Genomic DNA, 15,599 nt, shown 5'->3' with positions numbered 1-15,599 from the left:
CTGCCAGTAAAATACTCCATATAGCATGCACTCAGATGCCAAACCAGGCAAAATGTAATACTGAAACCTTCACAGTGATATTACATTTAAGCAATGGGAGGGTACATATTTAACAGAAAAGCTTTGCTAAGTCATGCATGAATTTTAATTCTGGTGATTGCTGAAAAGGAAAGTGAGAAAATAAGGAGAGCGAGTACAAGAGTTATTTGAAAAATATTGTACAAAGCAAAACTGTGGGAGAAAACTGAGTTTAGGCTTTGATAGGTAGCTGCCTTGATGTGAGATTACACTACAACATTCTAATCTAAATTTAAGTTAAAGCAAAGGGAATATCCAGGGAGTGTCATATCCGCAATGTGTTATCTTTGGCTCACAGCCCCACAGCTTACAAAGAGCAGACCACAGGGGTGGGAAGGAGGGGAAAAACATTTCCCCTTGAAAATTCTTATATTTTGGAAAGGCAGTCTAGGTGTCTTTAGGAGAAATTTTGACCACAACTAGATTCACTAGCTTGTATATTACTTGCTTCCTTTTGTTTTTTAAACTTTTTTTCCCCAAGTCATAGTGTGGTTCTGTCACGGCGGGGTGCGCCGATGTGAATGGAAACAGGACCCAAAGGCAGATGAAGACGAGGAGTTGTAAGTTTAAACAGAAAGCGATCCTTTATTTGGATGATTGCAGGGCTAAAACCAGGAACCTAAAGCAAACTGACAAAAAAACCCACTAAGAAACAAAGACTATGACATACTATGACAAAGACTGTAACTATGACTATGGTGGGAAAAACAGGCGCAGGCGAAGACTATGACTGTAACTGTAACTCTGGTAAGATAAACAGACGACCCGACCATGACATGCAGAAAACAGAAGGCTTAAATACACACATGAGGTGATCAGGGGAAGTGGAGACACATGAGGAAACAGCTGACTGACATGAATCTAATGACAGGACCAGGAGGAGTGAAACTAAATACAATGACCAAAGAACACATGACACTGTCAGAATAAAACAGGAAACACTAAAACTAGACATGACAATACAAACTTAACATACCAAATACGTGATGAATAATGCAAGAACTCAAACATAGAAAACCCAGGAACAATAACTGCCTAAACTAAAGGCAAATAGGAAATAACACAAAACTAACAACATCTCAAAAAATAAGAACAATACAAAGAAAACTCAAAGTGCTGGGTCGAAGACCCAGCCTGTGACAGGTTCTGGACCTAATCCTACCGAATAAAATTACTAAAAAAAAACTGGAAAAAAAAAAAACAGATCACAGGTTTGTGATTGGTTATTTGTGCATATGGCATGTATGCCTGTAACCTGATAAAGTACAGAGGTCTGGATTTAAAAAATACAATAGTAAAACCAGAAAAAAGTCATGATTAAAAGTTTAAATAGAAGAATGAAATAGAGTGGGTTTTCTATTAATGCATCTGTGTTGTAACTCATGTGACCCTGCATATTAATATGATCCTTTTATTTAATTCATAAGCAATTAAAATGGCTGGTCTAGATTACCCTTTTTTCATTTCCGTCTATTCATTCACATAAAATGAAGAAGACGTGGCATAAGCTTCACACATAAATGCCCAGTGTACACAATATGGAATATGATTTGGATTGCTGAAGAGTTAAATTAAAAAATAGCATGAAAAACAATGGTAAAAAACACAGAGTGGAGAAACTGAGAAAAAGGTGAGTTAAGACAAATGAACACAAATAGAATAATAACACAAAAAAACACAAAACTGAGAACAAAATGTACTTGAAAAGTCTTATTTTGGATCATCACAAATGACTACAGTTTCATCACTTACATATTAAACAGAACGCAAACAGGAATTCTGGAGGTGTACCATCTAAAAGTGTCGTTCAGAATTGCTTTCTGTAGCCAGCTCCTTCAAAAGCACTTTCCCCATGCACTTCTAGTGCAGATAGTACAGAAAATATATGTAAACAGGAGAAGCTACATGGAAAAATCATAAAAACTTGAATAATGGAAATGAACCACTTTGCGTATGTTATCTTTCTTACCATCCAGACTTCATCAGGATGCAAAAAGATTCAGGCTGAGTCTCTCTCTTTTTTTATTTTTAGAGAGAAGAGATTTTCTCCTGGCATCTCAAACTAACAACTATGCTCTTTCAGTCTTTTTCTAACTGTACTGTTATGAACTTTTAAATTTAACATGCTAACTGAGGCCTGTAGAGTCTGAGAAGCAGCTCTTAGGTTTTTTGCAATTTCTCTGAGGATTGCAGGGTCTGACCTTGGGGTGAATTTGCTGGGATGTTCACTCCTGGGATGAATATTGTGTTAACACACACCTGAATGGTTCAGGCCAGCAAACTGTCAAAATGTCTGCTTTTATAGAGGTGCTCACACTTCCCGCTGATAAATGAATCAAGTACGTAGATGTTGCATGGTGATGTGTATTTTCATATTAGATAGCAGGCAGTGATCTGTGATCTTCCACATTGGCCAGTTGTGACTCCTCCCCACAGTTTAAATGCCAAAAGTTAGCATTTTAGCTAATTGTCTGGTAAAAGGTCAATAGGCATTTGTAAATGAGACACATGGTGGGCGTTCATTAGATGTGCTGAGAGCTGCTAGTGCTTATTAGAGTAGCACTGGACCCAGCCAATGTCATCTTCCTCAAGGGACAGTCTGAGAAGTTCATTTATGGTGTATTGTAAAAAGAGGACAATGCTGTCAAAGCTGTTATTTTTTGGGCCACTCAATGTAAAGGCCAGTCTAGGGACACAGTAAATCTTGCAGAGAATTGAACTGTTTGTCTAAAGAGGAAAAAAATGCTTTTGGAGCCACCATGACACTTACAGTCCTCCCTCACAGTGGAGAAACCAGAAAAACATGCTGCTGAGATGACAATTTATATTTCGTGTGTTCTGATTATGTATGTCACTTCCACTTATCTAAATGTCATCGGTATCGGTTTAGCTGAAGGAACAGCAGAACAATGAAAGCAATTATCCCACTGAACCCATGGGGCTCCTGGATTTTATATGCATTGTCGTTTTTTTTCTGCTGAATATGTTGTTTGCTTGATGTGGGTGGTGGGATTAGGAGAATCCAGGATCATTTACACATTCATTACCCCTTCATTTATTAAGAGTTGGTCCGAGACAGGCTAAATCACGGCTACTCACTCAGCTCGTCTCTTGAAAACCAGTGTTCTCCCCACCGTGTGGTACTTGAAACTAGATATAATTCATCACTTCCACCTGCAGTTGAGACCAAAGCCAGTTCTAAGTGCCTACTCTCCTTCACAAATACTCTTTTGGTCATGATAATGATTTTGGTAATTTACACCAAGACCTTTCTTCTTTTTTTTGATGAACCCTCCACCAAAGAGAGATGTCCATAAAGACTTCCCTTTATATTAATATAACCTAAACTGTTTGAGTTTTAAAGCAACACACTGGCGTGGTTTTTGTTTTGTTTTTAATCTGACCATCATGTGACAAACATTTAAATGACATAATACAATCCTCGTACTAGCAGCAATGTGAAATAACCTAAATAGCCGAACAATAAGTAGTATACCCTAGCAGCCATATATTAGTCACAAAAATATGTTCAGCCATTTATTTGCTCAACTATTAATCAGCTACAGAGCAACACTCCTGGTATTGTCTATTTCTAGCTATACATTTTTTGCTTATTGACTTCTTTTATAATTGAAAAAATAATATTATTTTTATTTAGAATCATGCATGAGTTGTATTACAATTATGGATTGATTGTTTTAATCCCTACACTTTATTTCCACTGTAAAATTACTTTATAAATCCATAATTTTCCCCACATTAACTGTGCTACCCCTGCGTGTACAACAAGTTATTAAACATACAGTCACTGTGCATACATCAAGCAAAGGCCACTGTGCAATGACATCAGAAGACTGCGGGCAGATCAGTTCAGCACCTGGACAAAGCCACAGTGGTGTAACAGCTGCACCATGCATTTAGCATGCTGAACTATGCAAGACCTTCCCTATATAAGACATTGTCTGGACGGAAGGAAGTGCTACTTCACAACCTGCATACGCCTTTCAGCACCCTTTGGGTGGGCCATTTATATGGATACACCATAATAAAATGGGAATGGTTGGTGTTATTAAAGTCTTGTTTGTGGCACATTAGTATATGTGAGGGGGCAAACTCCTCAAGATGGGTGGTGACCATGGTGGCCATTTAGAAGTCAGCCATCTTGGATACAACTTTAGTTTTTTCAATAGGAAGAGGACCATGTGACACATCAAACTTATTGGTAATGGCGAGAAATTTGGGTGTAGTGATGGATGCAGACCTAAACTTAGAAAAACACATTAAGACAATAACAAAGTCAGCTTACTATCACCTCAAGAATATTTCAAGGATAAAAGATCTAATGTCTCAACAGGACCTGGAAAAACTAGTCCATGCATTCATTTTTAGTAGGCTTGATTACTGTAACAGCATCTTTACAGGTCTACCTAAAAAATCAGTCAGACAACTACAGCTCATTCAGAACTCTGCTGCTCGAGTCCTCACTAAGACCAAAAAAGTGGACCACATCAGTCCAGCTCTGAGGTCTTTACACTGGCTGCCTGTCCGTCAGAGGATAGACTTTAAAGTTCTGATGCTGGTCTATAAAGCTCTGAATGGTTTAGGACCAAAATACATCAGTGACCTCCTGACCCAGTATGAACCATCCAGATCCCTCAGGTCATCTGGATCCGGTCTTTTATCAGTTCCCAGAGTCAGAACCAGACACGGAGAAGCTGCATTCAGCTTTTATGCTCCTTATATCTGGAACAAACTCCCAGAAAGCCTCCGATCAGCTGAAACACTCAGTTTATTTAAATCCAGGTTGAAGACTCACCTATTCTCAGCTGCATTTGAATAAAGCACCAAATCCACACTTTTAAGCTTAAATTTCAAAACGTACACTAACTACTGATCTTATCTATTTCTGATTTTATCTGTTTTGATTTTATATACTGTTTTGTTTGTTTGTTAAGCTTAAATTTCAAAACTTACATTAACTACTGATTTTATCTACTGTTCTGATTTTATCTGTTTTGATTTTATATACTGTTTTTGTTTGTTTGTTTGTTTGTTTGTTAAGTGGGTTTAGAGCTCTGGGTAGCTCCCCAGCTGGGTCTAGACTGGGTCTAGAGAGTATTTTAAATTCAGGGAATTTAAAATAGAAAGTAGCTCGTCCACAGAAGGACTGGTAGCTCCCCTTACGATAAGGGTTCAGATCGCGCGAACAGGTGTGGGATTAGAGCTCTGGGTAGCTCCCCAGCTGGGTCTAGACTGGGTCTAGAGAGTATTTTAAATTCAGGGAATTTAAAATAGAAAGTAGCTCGTCCACAGAAGGACTGGTAGCTCCCCTTACGATAAGGGTTCAGATCGCGCGAACAGGTGTGAAATGTGTGTGTTTAGTTAGTTAGTTTGTTTGCTTGTTTTAATCAATTTTAAATCATGCTTTTTATTTGTTTTTGTTTCTAATGTCTCTGTGAAGCACTTTGAATCACCTTGTTGTTGAATTGTGCTATACAAATAAATTTGCCTTGCCTTGCCTAATGTCACAAGAAAAACAATGGTGTGCTTGGTTTCAGCGTAACTTTATTCTTTCATGAGTTATTTACAAGTTTCTCTTTGTTCACAGCCATTGACATGTCGAAGAGGTTAACACGTGAGGAGCGGATCGAAATTGTGTTGATATCTGGTGAACGCAGTAACCGGGTCATTGCAGCAGATTTCAAGACACCCTACGAGACCACCCATCTCCCATGCTACAGTTAGCAAACTGCTTGCTAAGTTTCGTGAAACTGGTTCAGTGTTGGATTTGCCAAAATGTGGACACAAGAAAACTTTCACTAATGAAGAAACATCAGTGGCTGTCCTAGCTTCATTCAGCCAGAGCCCACAGTGTAGCACTCGCCACATATCACTGGAGAGTGGCATTAGTCGAACATCCCTTCGGCGGATATTAGCTACTCACAAATGGCACCCTTACAAACTCCAGCTACTGCAGCATCTCAACGAGGATGACCCAGATCGGTGCACAGAATTTGTAGAATGGGCAAAACAAAAATTGGAACAGGACCCCCAGTTCACTCAGAAGATTTTGTTCAGTGATGAGGCAAACTTTTATGTGAATGGTGAAGTTAACAAACAAAACCACCGCTATTGGTCTGACACTAACCCACATTGGATGGATCCTCCAAGACTGTTGGAACAACAAAAGTGATGGTTTGGTGTGGTATATGGGGTACAACGATAGTGGGTCCATTCTTCATCAATGGAAACCTCAAGGCCACTGGATATTTGAAATTGCTAAATGATGATGTGTTTCCGTCTTTATGCACTGAAGCTGGCACGTTCCCTGAGTTTTTCCAGCAAGATGGTGCACCACCACATTATGGGTGCCAGGTCCGAGCATTTCTAGATGAACAGTTTCCTGGAACGTGGATTGGTCGTCATGGGCCAGTTGAATGGCCCCCAAGGTCTCCCGATCTGACCCCCTTAGACTTTTATCTTTGGGGTCATCTGAAGGCAATTGTCTATGGTGTGAAGATACGAGATGTGCAGCACCTGAAACTACAGATACTGGATGCCTGTGCTGGCATTTCTCCTGTGGTGTTGCTATCAGTGTGTGAAGAGTGGGAGAAGAGGGTTGCATTGACAATCCAACGCAATGGGCAGCACATTGAACACATTTTATTTTTATTTATGGTCAGAAACTTGTAAATAACCCATGAAAGAATAAAGTTACATTGAAACCAAGCACACCATTGTTTTTCTTGTGACATTACCGGTAAGTTTGATGTGTCACATGGCCCTTTTCCAATTGAAAAAACTAAAGTTGTATCCAAGATGGTCACCACCCATCTTCAGGAGTTTGCCCCCTCACATATACTAATGTACCACAAACAGGACTTTAATATCACCAACCATTCCCATTTTATTATGGTGTATCCATATAAATGGCCCACCCTGTATTGTAGAAGACAATGGTGTTACTGGACATACGGCATCTTCTTTGCATGAGAGAGCTTTAACCTGCATTTATGGATGGCACAGCGAACTCTGCTCAGAGAGAGTGATTCCTGATAGTGTTTTCTAAGCCCATGCAGTGATTTCCATGACAGAATCATACATGTTTTAAATGTCATGCTGCTTGAGAGACTGCAGACCACAGACACCCAACACTAATTTTCCACTTCATCTCTCAGAAAGGCAAAACTCTTGCTGAATTTCTACATATTCTCAGCATCTTTTTATATTATGGACTATAGATGATGAAAGCCTTTGCAATTTTACACCGGAGAACATTATTCTGAAATTGTTCCACAATCTTTAAATGCAAATCATTGCATTCTGCATTTATTTGTATTTTCCTCCAAGTCCAAACTTTTTCTGAATTAGGATGGCAAAGAGTCCAACTTTTTTGCAGCAGTGCCTCACAGATCAAGATAAAGACTACCTCGATGTTTGTGTTTATGTTGTTAATGACGGAAAACGGCATGTAGACATGTAAAGTGAAGCCATACCGACTCTTAGACTGCAAACAAATGTTCTTTACAAAAATAGATGGCTACTCTAATCTGAGAAAAATATATTGTTTAATAAGAGACAAAAAAATAAATAAACTACAACTAAACTAAAAAAAATAAAGTCATCTAAACTGAACCATTTTCTTGACAACTATAAGTTGTATTAAATGGTTGGGTCTCATTATTAACATATTTGATCAGCATAGACCTTAAAAGCTCTCTACTGGCCACATCCCTCTTCATGGGCTGAGTGAAGTGCCATCACTTTGAAGAGCACCACAGTTATTGAAGAAGTTACACCATCAGCTGTCCTCTAATTAAAATCAGAAACAATGATTGCTCTCCAAAGAACACATTTTCAGACAAACTCTTAACACCCCCGCCTCCACCACCGCTCTCTGGTACACATAAGCATACACACTACACACACATACGCACACACACACACCAATATAATTTAGTTTAATAAAAATTGCTAAGCCTGTAACCAATCATAAAAGCATTCGCTTTCTAGTGGAGTTATTATCAAACCAAAAGAAAGAATCTTTTCCGGGCCTGTCATCTATCAATTCTGTGACAAAGCACTCTTCAAAGCACAAGGCTAATACATTTGGTGCATGACAATAAAGCTTTTCCCAAAACCTATAGAGTGCTTTGAGTAAGTGGCAGCCAAGGACTTAAAAGTGTTTCTTTGACAAACCACTTAGTTTTCTGACTTTGGAGAAGGAATAATGATCCCTTCTGAGAGGGAGATGGAGATGTGTGGATTAAAAATAGGCCTATGTGATTTTCAAACTAGTTCTAATAACCTGCATAAACTGAAATAAATCAAAGAAGCAATCACACTTCTCAAACACTTGACCACAGTTACAGAGTCTTTCATCATTCGTTTTCCCCTGGGTGACTGACACTGCATGTAATTCCTCTCTTAAGCTAATTGTTACTTCTGTTAGAAAGACAGACCTATTTTAATTTAAAAGAACATCACCATTCATAGGTAAATTTGCTGTGTGCACTGACCAACGTATGATCCATGAGCAAAGTAGATTCATTTTCAAATACTGACAAATCCTAATGAAAGAAACTCCTGTATAAATAGCGAGCTTGTTCCTATAAACCATTATATGGCTCTAGCACTGTCAAACATAAAAACACTGTCTAAACACCTTGTTTCATTTGTCCCTTTACACATTGCAGCTACACAGAAAGTGCTACTTTGTACTCTCATGACTGATTAGTTTGCACTGTTCAAACAACTGTTTTGGAGACCTGTCTTTGATCAAAGCTTAGAAAGACTTAAGACACAATCACATTAGAACACAAGCGCACGTCTATAACCAGAACATTGTGCTGAAATCCCCAGATGGGAATGGGGAGCAATTCTATCCCCATCCCAGTGCCAATTAAAAAATGCATTGACTTTCAATTCTTCAGAAACCACAAGCCATTTCTTTAGTCCACCTCAGACTATTTCATCTAAGTGTATAGATGTCATTTCATTTTAGAGGTCAAGCGAGAGTTTGACCCTCCTTCTTTGTGACAGCCAGCATTCTGGGGATGAATGTGGGCAGTGTTTACCTTGTAGATGAAGCTTGCTCTCAGGGCTCTGCAGAAGGATTGAGCTAACTGAGTCCAGATTGTCATAGCTACTGCATCCCAGCGGGCCCGTCCGTGTCTCTGTCACCTGCAAGAGAATTAGGACTCAAATGAAAAACACATATCAGATTCACTTTCTGTACTTGTGTGCGTGCGGGCATACAAACGTCTGCGTGCCCGTTGTGTTCAAGTATTACTACACTATTACACGACTACATATCTTTGTTTCATCTATTGTGCTTTCACTGTACTCTGCTCGATGAAGTATTCCTCATTTAAAAGAAGCCATCACACAACAAACCACCCTTTAACAATGTTTAGGTGTATTATTATGTTTGAGCTACTTAGACTCTCATATGTACAGACTGTACAGCATTCACACTATTGTTATTACACCAACAGGCAAATAATGTATTGAGAACTAACTGACTCGGTTATTTTTCCACAAGGCTGATGTTCATCTTGCCACAAGGATGCGATCTTTTGGGGGGGGGGGGGGAGAAATTAAGCTGTTTTGCAGGAGGAATATTTTTGAACTATGGGATTGTCCTGTTCCAAACAACAAAACAATAAACATCTTTATCTATGACAAAAAAATAGAGAACGGAACAAAAATAAAACAATGTAAGCATAACAGAAAGTATTGAAATCAGAAATCTAGCCTGGCTTAGTCAAACCTGTGTCAAGGATTTTGAAAGAATCTTTTTATCTCAGAGGCATAACAAATGAATCAATAAATATAAAGAAATTTAAACAAAGCAACAAAATTTGCAAACAATGATCCACATGTTGCAAGTCCTCAAATTAGTCATTTTTACACATTCCAACATCTGATATGATGGAAGGGCTTCTGAAACTACCCATTTAAGCAAAAAGATCCCTGAAATTCCTGACATAAAAGACTGTTTCCAGTTTTAAATAGTGCAATAATATTTGTTAGGAGCTATGTGGGGTAGAGGAGGCGCAGACAAACCTGCCTTTGAACAGTGAAAAATATTTGGATTGAGAATATATCACGGTTTGGATTGAAATGCAACTTCTTAGAATATTTTACATATTGTATCAATGCTTCATTTTTAGATTTGGTTTGAGATTATGCCAATTTAAAAAGTTTTGTGCCCTTACAAGATTATATATTGCAAACAAAAATGATTTAAAACTGAACTCATTAAAATGTGTGAAAAACAAGGTGAGCTTTTGTATCCACAGAGGGCTTTAGACAGGCTGGGGAGGCTGAGGGAACGTTGAAGACAGAACACAGAGACAAAGGCTACGAGATGACATGGCATGACAACAAGACTGACATCTACAGGACACACTGAGGACAAAACACAGGGGAAGGGAAACACTAAAGGGAACTAAACCAAAACCACAGAGAAAAATGCAATCATAAGTGCAAGAAAACTAAACGAGGAAACATAAGACACTCACACAATAATGATTAAACAAGATTCAAAACACTGGGTCAAGACGCAGAACCATCACATTCATATCTGTTGTGAGATGAATTTTCACCACAGACAGCTTCAGTAACTTATATTGCACATTTGTGTGTGTGTGTGTGTGATTGACAGTGTGATATCATTTTTTCCTGTCTTTAATTTTGATACCATACCAGATGGTGGGCTGACAAGCACGAAATTAGACAGATGTAAATCTACCCCTGGCATCAGGCGGCAAAATCAGAAGACAGACAGGGACAGACTGGAGTAGAACTATATAATCTTCATATTCAATCAATATGCTCTTGAATAAATCTTGCTACATTAGGGCACATGCTAGAGATGCAATAGCTTTTTTGTTTTTGTTTTGTTTGTTCTTCATATTTGACGATAACGCTGACATTCTTTATCTGTAGATTACGGTATGCCATTGTTGCATATTATTTGTTAAAAATATACAACATTTTAATGACTGAAATTAAATGAATGGAGTGTGAAAGAAACATACAGAGATTGGAAATACTATTTAAAAATGTCACGCTAGCATTCTGGTATTGCTACCACCAAATGTTTTACTGGTTTTTTCCTTTAAGATACAAATGGGAAAAAGTGGTTGATCCACTGAAGCTTTACTATTTTAAATTAAAACGCATACAGTACCTGCTGTTTACAGCACTGTAAGTAACTGAACTCCTGCTTTCCAGATTAGAAATTCACATTTTACTGTCTTCATAATATAAGGGCTTATTCCAGTTTAATTTGAATCACATTCAAAGAAATTTCCTTTCAACAAAGGTTAGCATGTATGACTTTTAAAAACTATTAATGAGGTAATAATGATCACCTCCTTGCAGTTTTTAGCCACAATTCATTAGTTTGGTTAAAAGAAATAAAGAATTGAATGGCAAAGGTTTTGAAGTTTTGAGGTGCTGAGGTGCACTTGACTAATGTGTGCATCTGAACTGATAACAGAACGACGCAGTCACACTGTGCCATTCACATTTTTGCTGACCCAGCTCTTTTCCTCCCTTTTTGTTGTTCTTATTGTGAAATGAATGACCTCCTTCAAAAGGTTGTATTGCACGACCCAGGGTGACTGAACAAAGGTGGATATCTGTCCCCTGTCACTTCGGGACATCTCCCATGTGACAAAATAGGTGATTTCATGGGCAAGCTAAGGCATATTTAGATCTTTACTCTCACACAAATTGTGTGCATATATATGAACACTTGCTTCTTGCCATTTTTCTTCACAGCCATTTTTCTATGGAGTTATTTGCTCCAAGAATTATGGTTCCAAATTAAGAGCACACCCGGCTTTAAGGATTAGAGACTGACCCTTGTAATCTGGATGACCTTAGGAGAGCGTAGTGCATTACTTGTTAGGCTCTGTCTTTTCATTTTCTCCACCACACACCATAAGAATGCTATGCACCAGATTATGAAAATGGAGTGTAACGTAATAAAAATACAAGGAGCAATCAAAGGACTGAAGTGGGCCAAGGGGGACTTAGAGGATTTGGATTATTAAGCAGAACACAACAGTGGAATCCCACTGGGCCCGGACTGTATAACAGTCCACAGACAGAAACCATAGTTCTGGAACAACCATCTAATTGTCATCTGTCACCAAGAAAATCATCTAACCAAGTAAATAAGAGATAATGCACAGGAGATCTAAAGTTGCAGGTTCTGTTGGTGACTTAATGCACATATATTATTCCCCGAGCCCCATATATTTAAAAAAAAAAAAAAAAAAAACCTACGTTTTTCCTGTGCAAAGTTCTCTGTATTTCAAAATGCAAAATATAGCTTCATGATATACATACCATGCAGCTGCAGTACATCAGGTGCATGTAGTATGTGTGGGTACTTGTGGGTAACGTGTGTGTTTGCATACAGTGTGTCTGTGCATTCAGACTCAATCATGTTGCTTGTTTCTTGGGAACCGGTTGCATATGTAATGATCAGTGGCTAAGTAGCTACCCCATGAAACATTTTGACCTCAAGCACATCTGAAAATTTTGATTTGCACGTTTACATCTCAAGCTATGTATTTATAGTCCGTCATCTTTCTCACTTTATTTGATTTGAATTGGCCTAGTTAACTTGCTTTAATTGGGTATCTGCCTTTCCAGCACACAGGCCCATTCACTTCACATCTATAGCTGACCTTTCTAATGTACCTGCCTTTCATTAAGCGCCAACTGGAATTTCTTTAATACAAAGAGGAACATTTGGCAGTTAAAATCATAGGTAAAGGTCATTTCGTGAAAACTGTGCAATGGAAAAAAAGAATCTCATATAAAATTATTATACAAAATAGACTCTAAAGCACTGTGAATTATTAGGGATAAAACACGGAAAAGGTAGCTGTAAAACTGCTATTATGTGAGCTTTGCTCATAGTTTGTGCACACATGTATCAAAAGGTAAATGCATCCATGAGTTTAGGCCAGTGTATACCTATCTTTTTATTAATACATCTCTCCAGATGTATCATAATACCGTCCCCTTATGCCTTGTATTAGATAACTTTGTCATTTGTCACCTAAAACATCTCCCTATCTCTACATATGATTCAGTGTGTATCGACTGCTTCAGCGTGCAATAAAATCACTTTTTGTCAGGTTCATTAAAATTACACAGCATAGGAAGCTGTCATTATTTCTACAATTCCTTGAAGTTGTCATGGGAGTAGTATGATCTTACTTCTATACTGCTATACTGAAAAGGATGTTTCTCTGAAACCAAACCACACATTATTCTAGTCTCCGTTGCAAGAAAGAACAAGGAGAAATAAAAGGTGGTTTGAAGCTATGTGAGATAAGGAAAACAATGTATGAGGCAATAAGATGGGTGAGTGGGACAGGGAAGATTACTGTAAGGTTCAACTGTCTTCATTACACGTCTCTTCTGCTGCACCATCCTAATCTGCCCATCACATGCCATTTTCTTAATGACTTGCTATTTATGGCTACATAGAAAAGAAGAGACGTGCTCCTCTGTAATTCTTCACCCTGGTAGTGAAAACTCTCTCAGGACACTTTTCTGCCTACTTCATATCATTTTTCGTGTGGCTAGAGTGTTCCTCTAAGTCACACTGGAGGCACGGAGCAACCACGTTTTTTTTTTCTGTAGTAGCACATTTCCCTTGAACATTTATAAAATTCTCTGTATGAATATTTAAATATCTAAATGTGTCAAGTATAAAAGACATTATTAATGTAACTCTTTAGTTTTAAGTGATACGGAAAAAAAAAAGATCAACTTTAGGGCATTTCTAATTATAAACTTGGCACCCTCGAGTGTTGTAACTCAAGCAACACTGAATATAAAATCTGTCATGCTTGCTTGTGGCAAATGCAAATTAGATGTAAACTGCTCCGAACTTGGCTTCTGCAGACGACAGAAATCTGGGTCATATTGTATACATGTTAAATTTCTCTTGCCCTACACAAGGCTCACAAGACTAGACTGAGAGATGAGAAAAAGGATCATATGACTCTTGCTGGTACACTACCACCACCCACAGCACTGCAGCATCATCAGGAAATGTGCATATTGATTGCTGGTGTAAATCTGCCCAGAGTAACTGTATGGATAGGTGACCTTGTGAGGGATGCAGTAAGCACACCCTGTAGGAATGCACACTTGCACACTTCATGCATGAATGACTATAGAGTACGCGACACAGTCAGCCGCTCAGTCACATGCAGACTCATATACAGTCAAGATAGCATGCAAGCACACATTCACACAGCCAGTTCCTCATCATACGTCTTGCTGCATAATCACACATTTCCACGGGAACACACTCATTCGTAAAATTGACATTTTCTTTCTATTAAAACACTCCATTGGGTATCTTATTTTCATTCCTAAATGACCCTCCCTCCCCACTGGAGTCCTAGCTTGCAGCAATGAAGTTCAGCCACACAAAGACAAACAACCATATGTCATCTTTTTTCTATCAGCAAGGTATGATTTTATGCACAGTGGGGAAAAACCTCACTAACGTTTTGTAAGAAGGTCATATAAATACTAGAGATGGACCGATCCGATATTACGTATCGGTATCGGTCCGATACTGACCTAAATTACTGGATCGGATATCGGAGAAAAATAAAAAATGTAATCCGATCCATTAAATATCACGAAAGCACCTCACAAAACTTGCAACACGCCGTAACTCACCTCAGAACTTTAGCACGTCGGAGCAGTATGCATCACGTGATAGAGCGGCTGTGGCATGCGGGACCTGTCAGTGGTCTGGATAGCATTTGGAGCTTCGCTAGCAACCCGGCATTTCATCTCCGACAAAGTTATTCCCGAGAGAAGTAAAGCAAGTGTGTAAGTCCATCTCTGAATGTTTGTAAAGCATTCCTGCTTAAGCTTAACAAACGATATATGGAGCGACTGCCTCTTCTTGCTGCTACTTCAATCATGAAACTGCTTAACGATCAGCTGATCGGCTTTTCTGTCGGGAGTCCGTCTCTCTTGTTTGCTTTTGGCCCACTTTGCACCAGAAAGAGGAAACCAGCGGCTGAACAACAGCAGCACGTTTAAGCTTGATCAGCTGTTGTTAGAATGTATTTAATATTACTTTCTACACCAGGATCTTTTTCTACGTAGCTGACGCTGGTAGCTGTGCAGGGGCGGATCTAGCAAAGTTTAGCCAGGGGGGCCGATAGGGCATTAACAGGGAAAAGGGGGCACAAAGACATACTTTTCTTTCTTATTCTCATTTAAAATGTCGAGCTTTTAATAAATAATTATCTGACACCCAAAGTTTTAATTTGATGCAAAATGAATAGAAGTCCATTACTGTATATAGTAACTATTAAGTCTAATATATATATATATATACCCTAGTAAGCTATAGTACTTTTTCCTTTGTGAAGGTACCATCTGTGCAGTCTGCAATTTTGTTGAAGAAAGATGTTGAATCTATTTAATATTTCTTGAAAAATAATTGATTTCTG

General features: G+C 38.5%; 1 protein-coding gene across 1 annotated transcript in view; it reads right to left on the bottom strand.

The window, feature by feature from the left end:
* brinp1 (bone morphogenetic protein/retinoic acid inducible neural-specific 1) overlaps positions 1-15,599 on the bottom strand; it is a 115,375-nt gene that overhangs the window by 24,952 nt on the left and 74,824 nt on the right. The window contains exon 5 of the mRNA XM_026173679.2: positions 9,156-9,261. Within this exon, the coding sequence (XP_026029464.1) occupies positions 9,156-9,261 (106 nt within the window). The remainder of the gene's footprint in view (positions 1-9,155; positions 9,262-15,599) is intronic.

The sequence above is a fragment of the Astatotilapia calliptera genome, chromosome 7 (assembly GCF_964374335.1).
Source record: "Astatotilapia calliptera chromosome 7, fAstCal68.1, whole genome shotgun sequence".
NCBI classification, from domain to species: Eukaryota; Metazoa; Chordata; class Actinopteri; order Cichliformes; family Cichlidae; genus Astatotilapia; species Astatotilapia calliptera.
Note: the sequence above shows the minus strand (reverse complement) of the source record. Positions and strands in the feature narration are given on the sequence as shown.